General features: G+C 45.6%; 2 protein-coding genes across 4 annotated transcripts in view; both read left to right on the top strand.

Annotated features, from left to right (window-relative positions):
- Positions 1 to 10298, top strand: part of runx1 (RUNX family transcription factor 1) — a 40485-nt gene extending 30187 nt beyond the window's left edge. For all 3 annotated transcript variants that reach the window (XM_038998293.1, XM_038998292.1, XM_038998294.1), the window contains 4 exons: positions 3154 to 3258; positions 4441 to 4641; positions 8857 to 9003; positions 9129 to 10298. In XM_038998293.1, coding sequence (XP_038854221.1) covers positions 3154 to 3258; positions 4441 to 4641; positions 8857 to 9003; positions 9129 to 9637 — 962 coding nt within the window. In that variant the 3' untranslated portion in view covers positions 9638 to 10298. The remainder of the gene's footprint in view (positions 1 to 3153; positions 3259 to 4440; positions 4642 to 8856; positions 9004 to 9128) is intronic.
- A 4120-nt stretch (positions 10299 to 14418) lies between these two features.
- On the top strand, positions 14419 to 18782 carry LOC120051426 (protein downstream neighbor of son homolog). The gene is made up of 8 exons (XM_038998290.1): positions 14419 to 14937; positions 15211 to 15291; positions 15528 to 15728; positions 15879 to 16057; positions 16182 to 16360; positions 16640 to 17055; positions 17241 to 17444; positions 18115 to 18782. The coding sequence occupies exons 1-8, from the start codon at positions 14515 to 14517 to the stop codon at positions 18250 to 18252; spliced, it is 1821 nt and encodes a 606-aa protein (XP_038854218.1). The 5' UTR covers positions 14419 to 14514; the 3' UTR covers positions 18253 to 18782.
- The last annotated feature ends 1643 nt before the right edge of the window (positions 18783 to 20425 follow it).

A 20425-nucleotide genomic window follows, 5' to 3' on the forward strand; every position in this document is an offset into this window, starting at 1 on the left:
CTGTACACACACACACACACACACACACACACACACACACACACACACACACACACACACACACACACACACACACACACACACACACACACACACACACACACACACACACCTCTCAATTGTCCCATTGTCCTGCTACGCAAACAGCCATCCAGTCTGACTTAAAACACACACACCCACAGGACCTATAATGCAGCTCAGGGTTAATTACAGTATGACTGTATGTGTGAGCTTGTCTGAACTTGTGGTGAACGTTGATGAAACTAGGTGAGTGTTTGGTTGGGTTGTGGTCAGAGAGTTGGTCTGGCTGCAGCTCAGTAGGCTGTGGCCCAGTGTTAGTGTGGTTACGGTGGTGTGGTTTAGAGTTATGTAAGGGATCTCTCTCTCACACACACACACACACGTCTGAATATGAAATAAACCATTCTAAACACACACACACACACACACACACACACACACACACACACACTCCTCCTTCTCCTCTTTTCTTCTGGGAAACACACACACCATGACAGAAGTTTATTCAGAAGGAAGATAAGACAAGTGATTGGCTAATGCTGATAGGACCCACTGTGGTAAACACACTGCTGTACTCAACAAGCCTAGACCTGAACAGGAGGAGGAGGAGGGGGAGGAGGAGGGAGAGGAGGAGGAGGGGGAGAGAGGAGGAGGGTAAAGTCTGACTGCATCTCTACTTATCAGCCCCACCAAACACACTATGTGGTTTCACAATCTTACGGAACAACCCCCCCCCCCCCCCCCACACACACACGCGCGCGCACGCACACGCACACACACACAGAAATCATCCCATTGATAGGGGCGATTACAGATGGAGAGTTCCGGAGTAAACAGTCATCTGTGTACAGTAAGCCCCAGAGAAATGTAAACTGGGTAAAAGCCTTGGCACTTAGACACACACACACACACACACAGAGGCACAGCTTTTAGATGTGCACTGATGGTGTCCAATCAGACAGACAGACTGATGACACAACAGCAACAAAGACCACAGCTGTTCTCTCATCCTATCTATCTCTCGATCGCTCTACCTCTCCCCTCCTCTATCACTTACCGATCCTCTCAGATTCTTTCTTACAGATAGCACACCAGCAACAAAGACCACAGCTGTTCTTCCTCTGTCTTTCTGTCTCCTCCCACTCTCCTCTCTTTCTGGATATAGGAGCAGTGAGTTACTGGGCGGCAAAACGGCACAAACAATCTCAGACATATTTATCTCTTTCTTTCGCTCTCTTTCTCTCGTTTTCTCTCTTTTTCTCTCTCTTGCAAACAAAGTTGTTTGGATGTGCACACACTTGTTCACATCCTAACACATGCGCAGTATAGTGTACACACACACACACACACACACACACACACACACACACACACACACACACACACACACACACACACACACACACACACACACACACACACACACACACACACACACACACACACACAGCGTTGTCAGGGGATGTTTTCTAGCTGTGTTGTCTTCTTCCCGTCTGCCTCTCAGACAGAACGTCTCCGTCACAGACACTAATACTTGTGTGTGTGTGTGTGTGTGTGTGTGCGTGCGTGTGCGTGTGATATCTGCATACATATGGAGAAAAGAGAGGAGGATTTTTTTTGTGTGTCTATGTCTGATGTAAGACAATGAGCAATCTTTGCGGAAAAGCGGAAATGTGATTGTGAAATATCATCATATTTTGCAATTCAATTATCCTACAATAACTTACTTTAGAAAAATAGTTAGTACTACATGATGAATAATGGACAGTTTTCCCATTATGGTGAATATTACTGTATTAGTAGATTTGCCTCTCTTTGGGCAGTCAAACACAGTTGAATAGAAAACGTGGGATAGGGATGTGATCTCATAGCTTCTCTAGACTCTGAGAATAGTCCTGGCTGCCTGCTTGTGTGTGGTCTGGACAGTGATGCTGAGTACTTCCACAGTACAGCTGAGTACCTGTGTGTGTGTGTGTGTGTGTGTGTGTGTGTGTGTGTGTGTGTGTGTGTGTGTGTGTGTGTGTGTGTGTGTGTGCGTGTGCGTGTGCACGGAATAGTAATCAATCAAACATTTTACCAACTGGGGACATTTTGTTCGTCCCCACAAGGTTTAGGGTTAGAATTACGTTTAGGGTTTGGAGCTAGGTTTAGGGTTATGGGATTTTGAATGGGACTGAACTGTGTGTCCCCACAAGGTTAGCTGTACAAGACTGTGTGTGTGTGTGTGTATGAGTGTGTGTGTGTGTGAGTAACAGTAGCCAGGGCTTTAGCTGGCGTAGGCTGGTCTGTGTGTGGTAACTCTATTCCAGCCTTGGCACAGCCTCTGACCACCTCCCCTGGGCGCCCATACCTCCATGGTGGGTGACAAGTGTGTGTGTGTGTGTGTGTGTGCACATCCTCTCAGCATATGCCCGTCACTCATCACCATGCATTGAGGTACAGAGCCTGAGGAAGAAAAACACACACAGATGTGATTGTCTCCTCCACTCACCTAGGAATCTCTATACTTACACACACACGGAGATACACAGATATACACACACATGCAGACAGACAAACACACACACACACACACACACACACAGATTCATAGATCTATACAGAAACACAGTCACAGTTTTGACTGTCAGCCTTGTCCTCTCATCACCAGACCCTCTGACTGGATTAGTCACACGGCGGCTACACCAGCCAAGTCTGCTCCCACACACACAAACGAACACAAGCATAATAAACACACACGAACACAAAAACGCACACACACTCATTTAAACGTATAATAAACACACACATGTACACACACACTCTGTTTGTCTGTGTGTGTTTATGAGCAGTAAATAGGTGTGGAGCCGTAGGGTCTGTCTGACTCTCTGATGTCTCTCTGGGTTATTTCTGTGTCAGGCTGATCTTAATGTCTTATCCAGACCTGGGGTATATTGAGATAGAGGGAGGGAGGTAGATGGAGAGAGAGGGAGTGCATGCTTCAGGGAGGTGCAGACCAACATGGGGGAAGAGGGAGGGGTATGCAGGGGAAATAGAGGCCCATGCCAGCGGTTGTTGTGAGACACAAGAGGTTTTCTGTGTAGATGATCACATTAAAACATATTTTCACTCTCTCTTCCTGTCCTCCTCCAGGGAAGAGTTTCACTCTGACCATCACGGTGTTCACCAACCCTCCCCAGGTGGCCACCTACCAGAGAGCTATCAAGATCACCGTGGACGGGCCCAGAGAACCACGCCGTGAGTACCACCTTCATCCTCATCATCGCACTTATCAACATCAACGTCACATGACCCTGTCGGTTGAAGGATGAGCGTCGGCGTAGGATTGCACCAAGACAATGGAAGACAAAGCATCCTAAGCATAGTTATCCTCATCATTATTATCCAAGTTGTTATTACATTATCATGATCATGCTGACCATCATGGCCATAATTACCATTAGAGTGGTATGGGATTTGTAGTTGCATTAGTTCTGGGTTGTAGTTCTGGGAGTGTGTTGATTGGAAGACTCATCACACCTGTGTCTCGTGGTTGTTAACGGGACTATTCCCTGATGGTCCGTTATTCTGGTCGGGAATCTGGTGTTGGGCGCCGTGCAACGATCCAGGGTCTGGCTGGCAGGCTCAATGTGTGTGTGTGTGTGTGTGTGTGTGTGTGTGTGTGTGTGTGTGTGTGTGTGTGTGTGTGTGTGTGTGTGTGTGTGTGTGTGTGTGTGTGTGTGTGTGTGTGTGTGTGTGTGTGTGTGTGTGTGTGTGTGTGGAGGGTCTGGCTGGCTCTAGGTGTGTGTGTGTGTGTGTGGAGGGTCTGGCTGGCTCTAGGTTCTGGCCCGCGCTTCAAAGGGCTAAGACACAGGCTCCAGTTACAGCACCACTTCCTCCCAGTGCGCCAGTCGTGTGTGTGTGTGGGTGGGAATGTGAAGACGAGTGATGGTTTTTCACAGCTGAGGCTGGCTAGCTGGCTGGATACTTTCTGTCTCCGTTTTCTTCCTCTGTCTATCTCTCTCCCCTCTTTTGTCGCTCTCTCTTTTGGTCTCTTTCTCTCCCCCTCTTTTCTCTCTCTCTCTCTCTCGTGCTGTCTTGTTGTGGTCTGATGAGGACTCTCTTCATCATTATGTCCTTTCAGTCTGGCCCCTCATATCACTCAACATGAAACCAAATAGGGAAAAATCTCATATTGTAATTAGAACTGAGACCTCAAACTAAAGAAAAAGAAGAAAGAAAAACATGTTAACAGACAGGCAGACAGACAGGCAGACAGACAGACAGACAGACAGACAGACAGACAGACAGACAGACAGACAGACAGACAGACAGACAGACAGACAGACAGACAGACAGACAGACAGACAGACAGACAGAGGGATTGATTGATTGATTGATTGATGGAGAGTGTATGCGTTTCTGCCTGTGTGTGTGTAGGCCACAGACAGAAGCTGGAGGATGTGAAGACGGGAGCATTGGCCTTCTCCGAGCGTCTGAGTGAGCTGGAGCAGCTAAGGCGGAGCTCCATGAGGGTCACGCCCCCTCACCATCATCACCACCACGCCCCCACTCCCAATCCCCGGCCCGGCCTGAACCCGGCCCAGTTCAGCAACCCCACACACCACACACAGATACCAGGTGAGTCTTCTCTCATGGTACCACATACACCCACGGTGCATAGGCTACATGCTAACTGTCATCACACAGTGAAATCACTGGCATTATGCCTCCACATACGTAGCAAACAACACTCAAACAATGTGTAAGAGAGCAGGAGAGAAGAGGCCCAACCAGTTTGTTTTTCACATATTTTTCTGTGTATATTTCTCTAAGCCGTGTTTTCTTTAACTCTGGGTTTGGAAAGACCAGTACTTCCTTTTTTGTGGTTTTAGCCAATCCTATTGCGGTTAACGTGTGGCACTAGAGCCTCTGACACACACGCCCGCAGTTTCTGTTCCTCTTCTCCAGAAGTGTTGTGTGTGTATGTCTGTGTGTGTGTGTTGGCCAGTGTATGTAGACAGTTGTAGTGAGGAAGCAGGCCAGGGAGGAGAGGAGGAAGTGAGAGTCAGCTGACAGGAAGTAGAAGTGTGTGAAAAAACCCTCATTTAAAATCTAAACACGCAATACTCCAGTGGAGGCTGCTGAGGGGAGGACGGCTCATAATAATGTCTGGAACGGAGCGAATGGAAGGGCATCAAACACATAGAAACCATGGAAACCATGTGTTTGATGTATTTGATACCATTCCACTCCAGCCATTACCACGAGCCTGTTCTCCCCAATTAAGGTGCCACCAGCCTTCTGTGCAATACACTATATAAGGGAGTCATTCACATTACATGTAAGAGACCAGCAAAATATTGACATTGACAGGAATTAGCTGTCTCCAAAAGTGATGTCAACAAATGACATGAGATGGAGATGGAATCAGAGATGGGTGTATGGAGAGATGGAGAAAGAGGAGGGAGGTAAAGAGAGATGGAAAGACGAAGAGAGTGACGAAATACACCAAAAGATACATGAGACGCGAGAGAGAAACAGAGGGATAAGGATGGATGGATAGAAGGAGGGGAGTCAGAAAGAGAGGGGCAGGCCCCAGTCCTTCCTGTCTGGTGTGTCTCTCTGATCCTGAGGCCACAAAAATAGCAACAGGAGCACTGCCACCGGAAACCGTTATTAAGTCATTCAAGACCTCTCTCTTTCCCTCCCTCCCTCTCTCTCTTTCCCTGTCTCTCTCTTTCCCTCTCTCTTTCTCTTTCCCTCCCTCTCTCTCTTTCCTTCCCTCTTTCTCTCCTACTTCTCTTTTCATATCTGTGAAAATCTGAGGCAGCCGGGGCCATGGGCTGGGTGTATGTGTGTGTGTCAGAGGCAGCTGTGTGTGTGTGTGTGTGTGTGTGTGTGTGTGTGTGTGTGTGTGTGTGTGTGTGTGTGTGTGTGTGTGTGTGTGTGTGTGTGTGTGTGTGTGTGTGTGTGTGTGTGTCCAGTCTGGTTGCCAGTATGTGGCGTGCCAACCAGAGTAGGTTGGCATGCAGTCAGTGTGGGGTCTGTCCTGAGGCTATGGGCTTTGTGTGTGTCAGTGATTGAGTGGGTGGGTGGGTGGGTGGGTATGTGTGTGTGTGTGTGTGTGTGTGTGTGTGTGTGTGTGTGTGTGTGTGTGTGTGTGTGTGTGTGTGTGTGTGTCTGTGTGTGTGTGTAGGAGTGTGTTTTCTCCATCCAGTGTGTGCCAGCTGAGGCCACCTGACCAATTCCATTCACCCTATCTGTCCAAATGTAATCTTGGACACCCAGAAATAAAACGCTATTGCGTCAGATGCTCTAATTAAGTTCTGGGGGGATACGTGTTAGAAAATGAACTAACGAGACTAGAGAAGTCTCCACCCCCAAGATGGAAACTCTCAGTCACCTTCGGGCCTATCAGCCAAATGTCCCCTCCCATTCCGAAATTACATTTGAAAGATGTGAGCACCTGCGAAATCGGGATTTGTCCAAATGATGAGTTTGTTGGCAGATGCTACAACCTGTTATGTTACGAGCATCTGTCCACAAGAGATTAGTCCAAATGGGACGCTCTCGGTATCTTTGTAAAACTATAGAACAAGAGACGGTGATAGAGAGCAAGAGAGAGAGTAAAATCATGATTCATTTTTCAGTCTCTGTGTGTGTGTGTGTGTGTGTGTGTGTGTGTGTGTGTGTGTGTGTGTGTGTGTGTGTGTGTGTGTGTGTGTGTGTGTGTGTGTGTGTGTGTGTGTGTGTAAAGCTTACCGTATGCGTGTAGGCGAGTGACTGTGCATATGTCTACATGTGTGTGAGAATGCAGTAAAAATGAATGAACCGCAGCAGCAGCAGCCCCGGATACACAGACCCGCCTCCAGCCACCCACCCAGCCATGTGTGACTCCTGCCCCAGATCAGAGCTCCGAAGCCTGGGGAGGGGAGCCAAGAAAGGAGGGGGTCTTGGCACTGGGCCTAGGCCTCAGTGTTTTGTTCTTGGGGGAGCTGGCTGCACTTAAAAAGGCCATTGACGTCTTGGCTGCTGTGTGCAATTTGCTTCCCCTCTCTGTCTGCAGAGTATGTGGGGGACACACACACATACATACACGTACACACTCTTGTCTGCGAGTCTGCGGGCGATCACTGGCATTTATTGGACCACAGGGAAAAGAACCGGCTGCCTAAGAGCACACACACACACACAACCCCCCCTTCCTATGCCCCCTCACTAGGCTAATCACTTCCTCTCCTCTCTGTCTCCATCTGACCATCTCTCTCTCCATCTTTCTCTTCTTTATTCCCTCTTCCTCTCCCTTCCTCTCTCCTCCACTCTTCCCACTCACACCATCTCTCTCTTTATCTGGATCTTTTACTATTTACTCCTTCTCTCTTCTCTGCCTCCCAGCTCAGCCCAGGTGTAGTTAGTGATGCAGTGAGTGAAGGTGTAGTGAGTAAAGGTGTAATGAGTGATGTAGTGAGTAAAGGTGTAATGAGTAAAGGTGTAGTGAGTAAAGGTGTAGTGAGTGATGTAGTGGGTAAAGGTGTAGTGAGTGATGTAGTGAGTAAAGGTGTAGTGAGTGATGTAGTGAGTAAAGGTGTAGTGAGTAAAGGTGTAGTGAGTAAAGGTGTAGTGAGTGATGTAGTGAGTAAAGGTGTAATGAGTGATGTAGTGAGTAAAGGTGTAATGAGTAAAGGTGTAGTGAGTAAAGGTGTAGTGAGTAAAGGTGTAGTGAGTAAAGGTGTAATGAGTGATGTAGTGAGTAAAGGTGTAGTGAGTAAAGGTGTAGTGAGTAAAGGTGTAATGAGTGATGTAGTGAGTAAAGGTGTAGTGAGTAAAGGTGTAGTGAGTAAAGGTGTAATGAGTGATGTAGTGAGTAAAGGTGTAGTGAGTAAAGGTGTAGTGAGTAAAGGTGTAATGAGTGATGTAGTGAGTAAAGGTGTAGTGAGTGATGTAGTGAGTAAAGGTGTAGTGAGTAAAGGTGTAATGAGTGATGTAGTGAGTAAAGGTGTAGTGAGTAAAGGTGTAGTGAGTAAAGGTGTAATGAGTGATGTAGTGAGTAAAGGTGTAGTGAGTGATGTAGTGAGTAAAGGTGTAGTGAGTAAAGGTGTAATGAGTGATGTAGTGAGTAAAGGTGTAGTGGGTAAAGGTGTAATGAGTGATGTAGTGAGTAAAGGTGTAATGAGTAAAGGTGTAGTGAGTAAAGGTGTAATGAGTGATGTAGTGGGTAAAGGTGTAATGAGTGATGTAGTGGGTAAAGGTGTAATGAGTAAAGGTGTAGTGAGTGATGTAGTGGGTAAAGGTGTAGTGAGTGATGTAGTGGGTAAAGGTGTAATGAGTAAAGGTGTAGTGAGTGAAGGTGTAGTGAGTGATGTAGTGGGTAAAGGTGTAGTGAGTAAAGGTGTAATGAGTGATGTAGTGGGTAAAGGTGTAGTGAGTAAAGGTGTAGTGAGTAAAGGTGTAGTGAGTGATGTAGTGGGTAAAGGTGTAATGAGTAAAGGTGTAGTGAGTGAAAGTGTAGTGAGTGATGTAGTGGGTAAAGGTGTAATGAGTAAAGGTGTAGTGAGTAAAGGTGTAATGAGTGATGTAGTTAGTAAAGGTGTAATGAGTAAAGGTGTAGTGAGTAAAGGTGTAATGGGTAAAGGTGTGTGTGTGTGTGTGTGTGTGTGTGTGTGTGTGTGTGTGTGTGTGTGTGTGTGTGTGTGTGTGTGTGTGTGTGTGTGTGTGTGTGTGTGTGTGTGTGTGTGTGTGTGTGTGTGTGACCCTCTCTCAACGTGTGTGTCTGTGGGTGGTGGGATGGGCAGATGACATATTTCCATTCATGAAATGAATGAATAAAGTATCTGTGCTATTCTAATCTCTCAGACTCTAGGCAGATGCAGACATCTCCGTCGTGGTCCTATGAGCAGTCCTACCCCTACCTGGGTCAGATAACCACGCCCACCGTCCACTCAACCACGCCCATCTCACCCAGCCGCTCCTCCCTCAGTGACCTGTCCAGCCGCCTCTCAGGTAACACACAAACACTCATTCACCCACTGCCGACTGATCCGTAGTGTTCTCTGACAGTCATTGGTCTCTCTCATTCACTTCCTGCTTCCACTCTAACCTCTAACCCCTGACCTCTCCCCCTACAGGCCCTGACCTCACAGCCTTCAGCGACCCCCGTATGTCCCTGGATCGCCCGTTCTCCTCACTGGGCTCGCTCCCTGACAGCCGCTACTCTGACCCACGCATGCACTACCCTACTGGGGCCTTCACATACACCCCTACCCCTGTATCCAACGGCGCCATCGGACTCACCATGGCAACCACCCCTGCTGGGCGCTACCACACCTACCTCCCCCCACCCTACCCCACAAACGCCCCCCAGGGCCAAGGTGGACCCTTCCAGGCCGGTTCCTCTCCCTACCACCTGTATTATAGCACGGCCGCTGGGTCCTACCAATTCTCCATGATGGCGGGGGGAGGCGGGGAGCGGTCTCCTCCGAGGATATTCCCTCCCTGCACCAACGCATCCACAGGCTCCTCCCTTCTGCACCCGTCTCTGCCAAATCAGAGCGAAGGGGTGGGGGTGGAAGCGGAGGGAAGTCACAGTAGCTCCCCTACCAATATGGTACCCGAGGCCGTATGGCGGCCATATTGAGCACGGCAGCGGGGTTGACAAATGATTGACGGACTTGCTGGCTATTTGGAGTGGAGAAGGGGCTTTCACAGAGCATTCCTATTGGATCATTAGAATGATCAAGGAACAAATTGAGGAAGGAACAGAAACAGGGTGCCATTTTACACCGAGGAGCATGCAGCAGCACTGAACTGAAAATAATTCAGCTTTGTTTTATAAAAGGATTGTTTGCCATGGTTAGGATTGTTGTTGGTGTTATGAGTTACTCGTGGCCAAAAATACAATGGGTGATTTTTATGTGTGCCACAGCCACTCCCCTCCTATCCCACCTCCCCTTGTACCTCCGCCCCCTCTCCTCCCTTATCCCCCCCTCCCCTTGTTCAAAATGGAGAGAGTGCTGTTAATGTAAATGATGGCCAGCCAAAATCTGTGTCTGTTCTGTCATGTTTGTATTGGTTTATGGCCGTGATATTGTCTGCACTGATCTACAATCAGCACTGTTAGTCGATTCACAATGGTTACCCAGTTCAGTGCTTATGGACATTGTACTGTCACACCAAACTGTAACAGGTCGTTTGCTTTATGATTCCTTAATTTATTCTCTTACAATACCTTTTTGGTTGTACGGTATGTGTGTGTGTGTGTGTGTGTGTGTGTGTGTGTGTGTGTGTGTGTGTGTGTGTGTGTGTGTGTGTGTGTGTGTGTGTGTGTGTGTGTGTGTGTGTGTGTGTGTGTGTGAGTGAGTGAGTGAGTGAGTGAGTGAGTGAGTGAGTGAGTGAGTGAGTGAGTGAGTGAGTGAGTGAGTGAGTGAGTGAGTGAGTGAGTGAGTGAGTGAGTGAGTGAGTGAGTGAGTGAGTGAGTGAGTGAGTGAGTGAGTGAGTGAGTGAGTGAGTGAGTGAGTGAGTGAGTGAGTGAGTGAACAGATAAGGCCTACATTGCCACATGATTCACCTCATATTTGTAAATAGTCTTTAAATGTAAATGACAACATTGTCCATGTTTGATGACATCATTGCCTCCCACACAGGTATGTCACAGCAACATCAAATACGCCTTTTCTCACATTTTGTTTTACTTTATGAATATAAATATTGTTGTAAAGAAAATAAAACCAGTCTTTTTGTATTTTCTCTAAATCTCTCTCTCCCACTCTCTGTCGCAATCTCTCTCTCTCCCTTTCCCTCTCTCATATTGGGCTGAAGGGAAAGGGACTTGTTGGCACTGGAATCTGTGCCAACATTCGCCCCCCTCCTAAGCACACACACACAGCCTTATGCTATTCCTGACCCAGGAAGAATTTACACAGGCAACCAGACAAGCCCTGGCCTGCCCTCTCTGCCACTCTACGTTTCCAGAAAGACAAACGCACGCTTCACTAAAATACACACTGATATGGGTGCGTACACAGACACTCACAAAGACTTCTTAAATGTACTGTAAATACACACTGATATGGGCGCGTACACAGACACTCACAAAGACTTCTTAAATGTACTGTAAATACACACTGATATGGGTGCGTACACAGACACTCACAAAGACTTCTTAAATGTACTGTAAATACACACTGATATGGGTGCGTACACAGACACTCACAAAGACTTCTTAAATGTACTGTAAATACACACTGATATGGGTGCGTACACAGACACTCACAAAGACTTCTTAAATGTACTGTAAATACACACTGATATGGGTGCGTACACAGACACTCACAAAGACTTCTTAAATGTACTGTAAATACACACTGATATGGGCACGTAGACAGACATTCACAAAGACTTCTTAAATGTACTGTAAATACACACTGATATGGGCGCGTACACAGACACTCACAAAGACTTCTTAAATGTACTGTAAATACACACTGATATGGGTGCGTACACAGACACTCACAAAGACTTCTTAAATGTACTGTAAATACACACTGATATGGGTGCGTACACAGACACTCACAAAGACTTCTTAAATGTACTGTAAATACACACTGATATGGGCGCGTACACAGACACTCACAAAGACTTCTTAAATGTACTGTAAATACACACTGATATGGGTGCGTACACAGACACTCACAAAGACTTCTTAAATGTACTGTAAATACACACAGATATGGGCGCGTACACAGACACTCACAAATACTTCTTAAATGTACTGTAAATACACACTGATATGGGCGCGTACACAGACACTCACAAAGACTTCTTAAATGTACTGTAAATACACACTGATATGGGTGCGTACACAGACACTCACAAAGACTTCTTAAATGTACTGTAAATACACACTGATATGGGTGCGTACACAGACACTCACAAAGACTTCTTAAATGTACTGTAAATACACACAGATATGGGCGCGTACACAGACACTCACAAAGACTTCTTAAATGTACTGTAAATACACACAGATATGGCCACCTTTTTTCTCTCTTTCTCAGGGCTAAATAACCCACAGACACACACACACTGACAGCTAAATAAAGACGAACCTGTCCAGACAGTGGGAACACAGAGCGTGGCTGTTAGGTCTGTGTTGTAATCCTTCTCCAGGACTCAGGCCAAGGCCCATAAAACCACACAGTCTCCAGGAGAAGAGGGCAGTGGGGTGGGAGAGACACAGAAACACAGTCTCCAGGAGAAGAGTGCAGTGGGGTGGGAGAGACACAGAAACACAGTCTCCAGGAGAAGAGGGCAGTGGGGTGGGAGAGACACAGAAACACAGTCTATGATACTATAATACACCACTATTCACTATTCATATTATAGCTTGGATGAATTATAGCTTGGATGAATTATAGCTTGGATGAATAAGGTGCCCAGAGTAAACTGCCTGCTACTCAGTCCCAGAAGCTAAGATATGCATATTATTAGTAGATTTGGATAGAAAACACTCTGAAGTTTCTAAAACTGTTTGAATGATGTCTGTGAGTATAACAGAACTCATATCGCAGGCAAAAACCTGAGAAAAAATCCAACCAGGAAGTGGGAAATCTGAGGTTTGTAGGTTTGCCTATCCAATATACAGTGTCTTTGGGGTCATACACGCGTGCTCCCATGAGAGCGGCCTGCGTTCCATCGCATTTCTGAAGACAAAGGAATTCTCCGGTTGAAACATTATTGAAGATGTATGTTAAAAACATCCTAAAGATTGATTCTATACATCGTTTGACATGTTTACGAACTGTAATGGAATTTTTAGAATTTTCGTCTGACCTGCGTGTCATCAATTTGGATTTTGAAACTAAACGCATGAACAAAAAGGAAGTATTTGGACATAAATTATGGACGTTATCGAACAAAACAAACATTTATTGTGGAACTGGGATTCCTGGGAGTGTATTCTGATGAAGATCATCAAAGGTAAGTGAATATTTATAATACTATTTCTGACTTCTGACTCCACAACATGGCGGATATCTGTATGGCTTGTTTGGGCTCTGAGCGCTGTACTCAGATTATAGCATGGTATGCTTTTTCCGTAAAGTTTTTTTGAAATCTGACACAGCGGTTGCATTAAGGAGAAGTTTATCTAAAGTTCCATGTATAATACTTGTACCTTTTATCAATGTTTATTATGAGTATTTCTGTAAATTGATGTGGCTCTCTGCAAAATCACTGGATGTTTTGGAGGCAAAACATTACTGAACATAACGCGCCAATGTAAACTAAGATTTTTGGATATAAATATTAACTTTATCGAACAAAACATACATGTATTGTGTAACATGAAGTCCTATGAGTGTCATCTGATGAAGATCATCAAAGGTTAGTGATTAATTTTATCTCTATTTCTGCTTTTTGTGATTCCTCTCTTTGGCTGGAAAAATGGCTGTGTTTTTCTGTGACTAGGTACTGACCTAACATAATCTTTTGGTGTGCTTTCATCTTAAAGCCTTTTTGAAATCGTACACTGTGGCTGGTTTTACAACAAGTGTATCTTTAAAATGGTGTAAAATACTTGTAGTTTGAGGAATTTTAATTATGAGATTTCTGTTGTTTGAATTTGGCGCCCTGCACTTTCACTGGCTGTTGTCAAGTCGATCCCTATGAGCGTGACATACTCAATCACAAGGAATAACCTGGAAAATGGTAGCTTTGCTGTTAGTCATGGCAGGACAGAACACAGAAACAAACATATGTTGATGTCTGTGTGTTGATGTTCAAGGCTCAAAACAATCAATTACTCCTACTAACCTTGGGATACTTTTGAGACGGCAAAAGTACTGTCTTTCCACCCAAATGACAGCCCAAATTATCTATTGACAAATTCGCTAATCCCTGAAAACCGTTAGAATCACTGACGGACAGTTTCATTGGGTTCGGTTCAGCTATGAACGTGATTGATCACCAACAGTAATGATAAACGCTGAGAAATGATCGCTAACAAGAATTAACATACCTATTAATCACTTTGACAAAAGGGAGAGAGGGGGTCGAGGGGACCGCTGATTGTTGCTCGGACATAATGCAGATGATAAAATCAAGAAATGAAAACATGTATTGAAAATTACATACACATTATATCTTATGGGTATACATTTTGTAATAATTAATGAAGCATAACAGGATATAGTATATAACTTTAATGTTTGAAGAAACATAAATTATATTGATTTGTTTTCCCGGCAGATTTAGAGAATCAGTGGCTTTATGCGATTGCAAAATTGATCTTGCAGTTATAATTCTAGCCAGAAGATGGCGCCAAAGCATCTGAATTGTTGTTTGACTCGATGCGTGCTGGCGTAACATAAAACTCCTCCCCTGAAATTTTTGCGGGACTCAGAAGTAAATTCAAGGAACAACAACACAGAGGCGTATCGGCCGCACACAACTATTTTAAACGGCTTTCTTCTTGTTGTTTTCGGACCAAACTTGTTTTTACATTATCCTTACAAAATGTCACAACAAGCTGGTTACTCACCTAGTTTCAAAAGACCAGCTGAAATCCTGCGAATGCGGAGGAAGAAAGCCCGCAGCGAGGGTGTCAGTTCTGGCGGCCGAGGCGCGATTTCCAGCCCGTGTGAGGGTGCCTCTATATCCGCTGTTCGACCATTATCCACAGGACCCCTGTTCGGCCAGGGTCGCTCTGGTGGGGGAGTGAAGCGGAGAAACCCATTTACTAGCATCGAGAACACCTTCATCAGCAGCCCAGCTAAGAAGAAGGTCTTTATTTACACTGATGACGACGCCGACTCTTCGGATTATGTGAAGCCGGGCGGCGCTGCAGGAGTGGAGGGAGAGAAGTCAACAACAAGAACGCTGCCATTTAGTGAACGACTTCTCCAGGCAGAAGAACTAAGCAAAGACGTGCCCGGCAAGGTATAATAGTGGCACACGTTAATACATTGTTTATCACGTTATTATTGTTGCTGTACAATCTAGCTTGCTACTGTACCTAACGCTAGTAGACTTGTATTATTTTCCAGCAAACAGTAGCTAGACAACTGCCACATGACAGAGGTAACGTTAGTTAGTTAATGTAGTGTTAGCCAGCTACTGTACAGTTGTCAAATTGCTTTATCTGTTAAAGCATCGCACCTCGTGGTGATTTCACACCGCTGTTTTTGTTCTGATCTTTCTCTCTAACAACAGAAACCAACTTCTCTGTCTGAAGACGACTCACTGTTTGAAGATGAGGATTTGTTCCAGGAGGAGAGAACACCCATACTGAAGGTGAGTTCTATTCATTTCTCCATTCTCTTACTCCTTATGGACATGTCTCCAACTCCATTCTTGGAAAACGACCAAAAGCCTGCTACAATCATAGCTATCTACATTATAGACAGGCTGTGGAGTAGCTGGTGTGCAGGCTTTTATTCCATCCCATTCAACTATTCATGGCTACAGACTAACGTTAGGGGTTGTTTTGGTATTTTGTGAGTCAACATTGTATCTTGTGTGTGTGTCAGAGTCCCCAGGCTGGTGCAGTAACCTCCATAGTGCCCCCTGCGTGTGTGGAGTACCCTGCAGACTGGAGCCTGAAGACGCGTCTCCTTTTCACCTCCCTGCTCCCCTTCTCCTGGGCTGTACAGCCCAGAGCTACAGAGGAGGCCCAGGGTCTTACCCAGCACTGTAGAGGACAATACACTACTATACCACAGAGTATACAGGTACTGTTATACATGTTACACACAGACACACCAATGGCAACCCTCAAGGCAAAGGAGTACTGGTACCTGAGGGGCTTTACTAGCAACACAAATATATTGTACTCGGTCTGTCTCTCACACTCTGATACTCACTTCTCTGTGTTCCTCCAGGACCCTCGGACATCTGCTGAGCTACGATGTGGGTTCCAGCAGTGTCTGCAGTTCTGGCAGCACCCGTCCCTGTCCTGGCTCTCTCTGTTCCCCCGGATAGGAGCAGAGAGAAGCTTCACTGGCAAGAACATCCCCTGGGCCCAGGACATGGCACTTCAACAGAGCCTCATGAGTGAATGGTGAGTGGGCATCAGAAGGGAGTGTGTGTGTCTGTATTATTTCAAAAGCTTTAAATGATCTTAAACTCAACTCCTCTCTCTCTCCCTTCTCTCCCTCCCTTCTCTCTCTCTCGCTCTCTCCCAGGTCAGTGAGCCTGTCCTCCCTGTACAGTCTATTGAAGGCCAGACTATGTCCATATTTCTATGTGTGTTCCTACCAGTTCACTGCTCTTTTCAGAGCCTCCGGACTGGCAGGGAACAGCAGCATCACTGCACTACTCACCCCAACCACTAGGGGGCTCAGGGAGGCTATGAAGGCTGAAGGTGAGCTACAGTATATCCTTCAAGTTTATTATGTCATATGCACAGGATACACACATGGTGTTTACAGTCCAACGAAACGCTGACCTGCAGGTTCCCTCTCGATAATGTGACAACAGTAAAAAGTAAACAATAAATCTAATAGAATAAACATTTAGCATTAGTATAAATACAGGAAGTCACTGAACAATATATCATGTAAAAGTGTGTTATTAAACATTTATATATGGTTATTCTAATCTTGATAGTAAAACATTTTCTGTCAAATACCTGTGGTTGTAGGTATTGAGTTCACACTCCCCCTGCTGGAAGAGAGGAGGAGGAAGAAGAGCAAGGAGCAGGGATCAACCTCACACAGCCAGGAGACAGATGGAGAGGAGGAGGAGACACTGTCTGAAGCCAGTGACAAGGATGATGATGACGATGGTGGGTTTTCCTGGCTGACGGAGATGGGAGTGCAGGATAAGATTAAGAAACCAGACAACATCTCCATCAAACTGCACAACGAGCGCAACTCGGTGTGTTTAGACCACAAGCCAGAGTCTGTAGTCTGTGTGTCGGGAACGCACACCTTCACTCTCATCAACTTCCTCATCAACTGTAAGAGCCTGGTGGCAGGGGCTGGATCACAGGCAGGCCTGCCCCCCACCCTACTGGCCCCTAAAGCCTTCAGAGGAGCTACGCTACACTCACTCAAGGTGAGACACACACTGCTGTAGACTGAAACCATCTGAGGAGCCTTACCTCCCACTTTTCAATTTATGAATGGAAATAACAAAAACTAGAAATGGAAATAACAAAAACTAGAAATGGAAAGTTTCAGAAGAAACGTTGCTGTGTGTAACAGAAATTATAAGCATGTTGCCTTGTGTCTGATTGTCAGGCGCGTAGTGTGAACGTGAAGACCCGGGTGCGTGCTGGGTACCAGGACGTGTGCAGTCTAGAGGTGACGGGACCCATAATGCCTCATTCTCTCCACGCCTTGACCCGCCTGCTTCGGCCTGCTCAGAGAGGAGGCTTCAGCACCGCACTCTACACACACGAACCCACCGCAGTCCTCAACACGCACACCGCCACCAGGGAACAGGTCAGTCACACACACACAAACCCCCCACCGTATCGAACACACACCACCACCAGGGAACAGGTCAGTCACACACACACAAACCCCCCACCGTACCGAACACACACCACCACCAGGGAACAGGTCAGTCACACACACACAAACCCCCCACCGTATCGAACACACACCACCACCAGGGAACAGGTCAGTCACACACACACAAACCCCCCACCGTACCGAACACACACCACCACCAGGGAACAGGTCAGTCACACACACACAAACCCCCCACCGTACCGAACACACCACCACCACCAGGGAACAGGTCAGTCACACACACACAAACCCCCCACCGTATCGAACACACACACACCACCACCAGGGAACAGGTCAGTCACACACACACAAACCCCCCACCGTATCGAACACACACACACCACCACCAGGGAACAGGTCAGTCACACACACACAAACCCCCCCACCGTATCGAACACACACACACCGCCAGAATACAGGTGACACACACACACAGCTCAACTGTTATCCAAGTCATGACACCACTGTAACGGACTGGTATAAAGCCTCATCATTTGATCTCCACAATTCAAAGTTAAATCATAATAAAAAATCCTTTGTACTTGTTTGTAAATATCCTTCTCTTCCTCCCTCCGCTCTTCCTCTCTCCCTCTCCCAGGCTGAGCAGGCTGTAGAGCTGGATGGATGTGGTCTTCATCCCAGCACCATCCAGCAGCTCCGGGAGCCCTCTACCTTGGGGAAGTCTCCCCTCAGACAGCTCCACTTGAACAACTACTCCTACACATGGAAGACCTGAGAGCAAAGAGCAACTCACCCTGCCTCTATCAGACTGCCCAGAGAGCACTGCTAGGCTACGTCCCAAATTGCACCCTTTTCTCTTTATAGTGAAATGCTTTTGACCAGAGCCCAATAAAGTAGAGCACTATATTGGAAATAGGGTGCCATTTGGGACACAGCCTAGATGCCTTAGGTGGACCGTACCATTCCTACACTGCCGTATACTTACTGTCCATATCTGTCTGATTAGCCTGTCCACAAACTCTGGGTATGCTGGCAATTGTAGTTTTAGTCCCCTGGACTACAACCCAATGACTGATGGGAAATGAAGTTCTTGTACATGTAAAATTCCTGGATTTGCCATAATGAAATGGATTTGGCTAAAACAGACTTGTTGATGATTTTAGACCCTGCCCTAAGATGTTTTTGTCTTGAACCATTTTTTTATTTCTGTTTTAAGAGCTTCTATTTCAACATAATTGTTTTATATTAATGACGTTATATCTCTGTACTGGTGACATTTTATTGGATTAAATTCATTTGTCACGTGATTTTTCTGCTTGACTTATTTTTTCCCCCTTGACTGTTATAAACTTAACATCGAAGTCTTAACCTTGAAAGGTTTTGATTTCCTTACTTTTCCCCCCCTGATTTGCTCTTGAGAATAGTCAGTCAGTGTTGTCTTGGCAGCAGAACCACTGCACTGACTCTCCTCCAGCTTGAGTTTCATGTTCCGTTAACGGGAAGCCGACCTGGGCTGCATCCAGGAGAGCACAACGTTCTGAAAGCTGCAGATAGAAATGGATTGTATAGAGATGACATGATTCCCTTCTACGTGTCATGCATGTCTATTCTATACTGAACGAAAATATGAATGCAACTATTTCAAAGACTTTACTGAGTTACAGTTCATATACGGAAATCAGTCAGTTGAAATAAATTCATTAGGCCCTAATCTATGGATTTCACATGACTGGGAATATCTGGGTCTGTTGGTCACAGATACCTTAAAGGTAGGGGCGTGGATCAGAAAACCAGTCAGTATCTGTGACCACCATTTACCTCATGAGGCGCGACACATCTTTGCATAGAGTTAATCAGGCTGTTGATTGTGCCCTGTGGAATGTTGTCCCACTCCTCTTCAGAGGCTGTGCGAAGTTGCTGCATGTTGGTGGGAACTGGAACACGCTGTCGTACACGTCGATCCAGAGCATCCCAAATATGCTCAAAGAGTGACATGTCTGGTTAGTCTGCAGGTCATGGAAGAACTGGGACCTTTTCAGCTTCCAGGAATTGTGTGCAGATGGACATGGGGCTATGCATTATCATGCTGAAACATGAGGTGATGGCGGCGGATGAATGGCACAACAATGGGCCTCAGGATCTTGCCACGGTATCTCTGTACATTCAAATTGCCATCGATAAAATGCAATTGTGTTTGTTGTTTCTGCCTGCACAGTGTTCACAACTTTGAAATCAGCAAACCGCTCTGGTGGAAATTACTGGAGTCAGCATGCCAATTGCATGCTCCCTCAAAACTTAAGACATCTGTGGCATTGTGTGGTGTGACAAAACTGCACATTTTAGAGTGGCCTTTTATTGTCCCCAGTACAAGGTGCACCTGTGTAATGATCATGAAGAAATTCTCACTAACAGGGATGTAAACAAATTTGTGCACAAAATGAGAGAAATACGCTTTTTGTGCATATGGAAAATTTCTGGGATCTTTTATTTCAGTTTATGAAACATGGGATCAACACTTTACATGCTGCGTTTATATTTTTGTTCAGTGTACATAGTACGTTGCTATAAGAATGTTTTGCAAACGTTTGAGCCCACTGATCTGCATAGCTGCATCTTGATGAGTAAATAGGAACATAGCTATAGATGAACTACACTCATGTGAAATATGTGTAAAAGTGAAATGATGCAAATTGGCTACCTTTACGCACCAGATGTCCAAATTAACAGGATTGATTGAGGGGATTTATAACCAAACACTGGACTGGATACTATCAATTTATGTTATAATAATCCAAAATTCAGTCTTGCCTTGTGTTCCTGTTAAAGTTCTAGTTTTGTGGTTTTATATTCATTTCTTGTCTCATTTTTCAGATCCACTTTACTAGTTTTTATTTAGTTTGTTTTCACAAAATATAGTTATAGTTTAAATATTTTTTTGTTTCAGTTTT

The sequence above is a fragment of the Salvelinus namaycush genome, chromosome 7, assembly GCF_016432855.1.
Source record: "Salvelinus namaycush isolate Seneca chromosome 7, SaNama_1.0, whole genome shotgun sequence".
Classification (NCBI taxonomy): Eukaryota; Metazoa; Chordata; class Actinopteri; order Salmoniformes; family Salmonidae; genus Salvelinus; species Salvelinus namaycush.

Bases quoted from the DNA above. Each gene is read 5' to 3' on its own strand.
- LOC120051426 (XM_038998290.1), top strand. From the start codon at position 14,515: ATGTCACAACAAGCTGGTTACTCACCTAGTTTCAAAAGACCAGCTGAA. The intron at 15,729-15,878 runs GTACTGTTATAC...GTGTTCCTCCAG, and splicing joins CTATACCACAGAGTATACAG to GACCCTCGGACATCTGCTGA. The intron at 17,056-17,240 runs GTGAGACACACA...TCTGATTGTCAG, and splicing joins CTACGCTACACTCACTCAAG to GCGCGTAGTGTGAACGTGAA.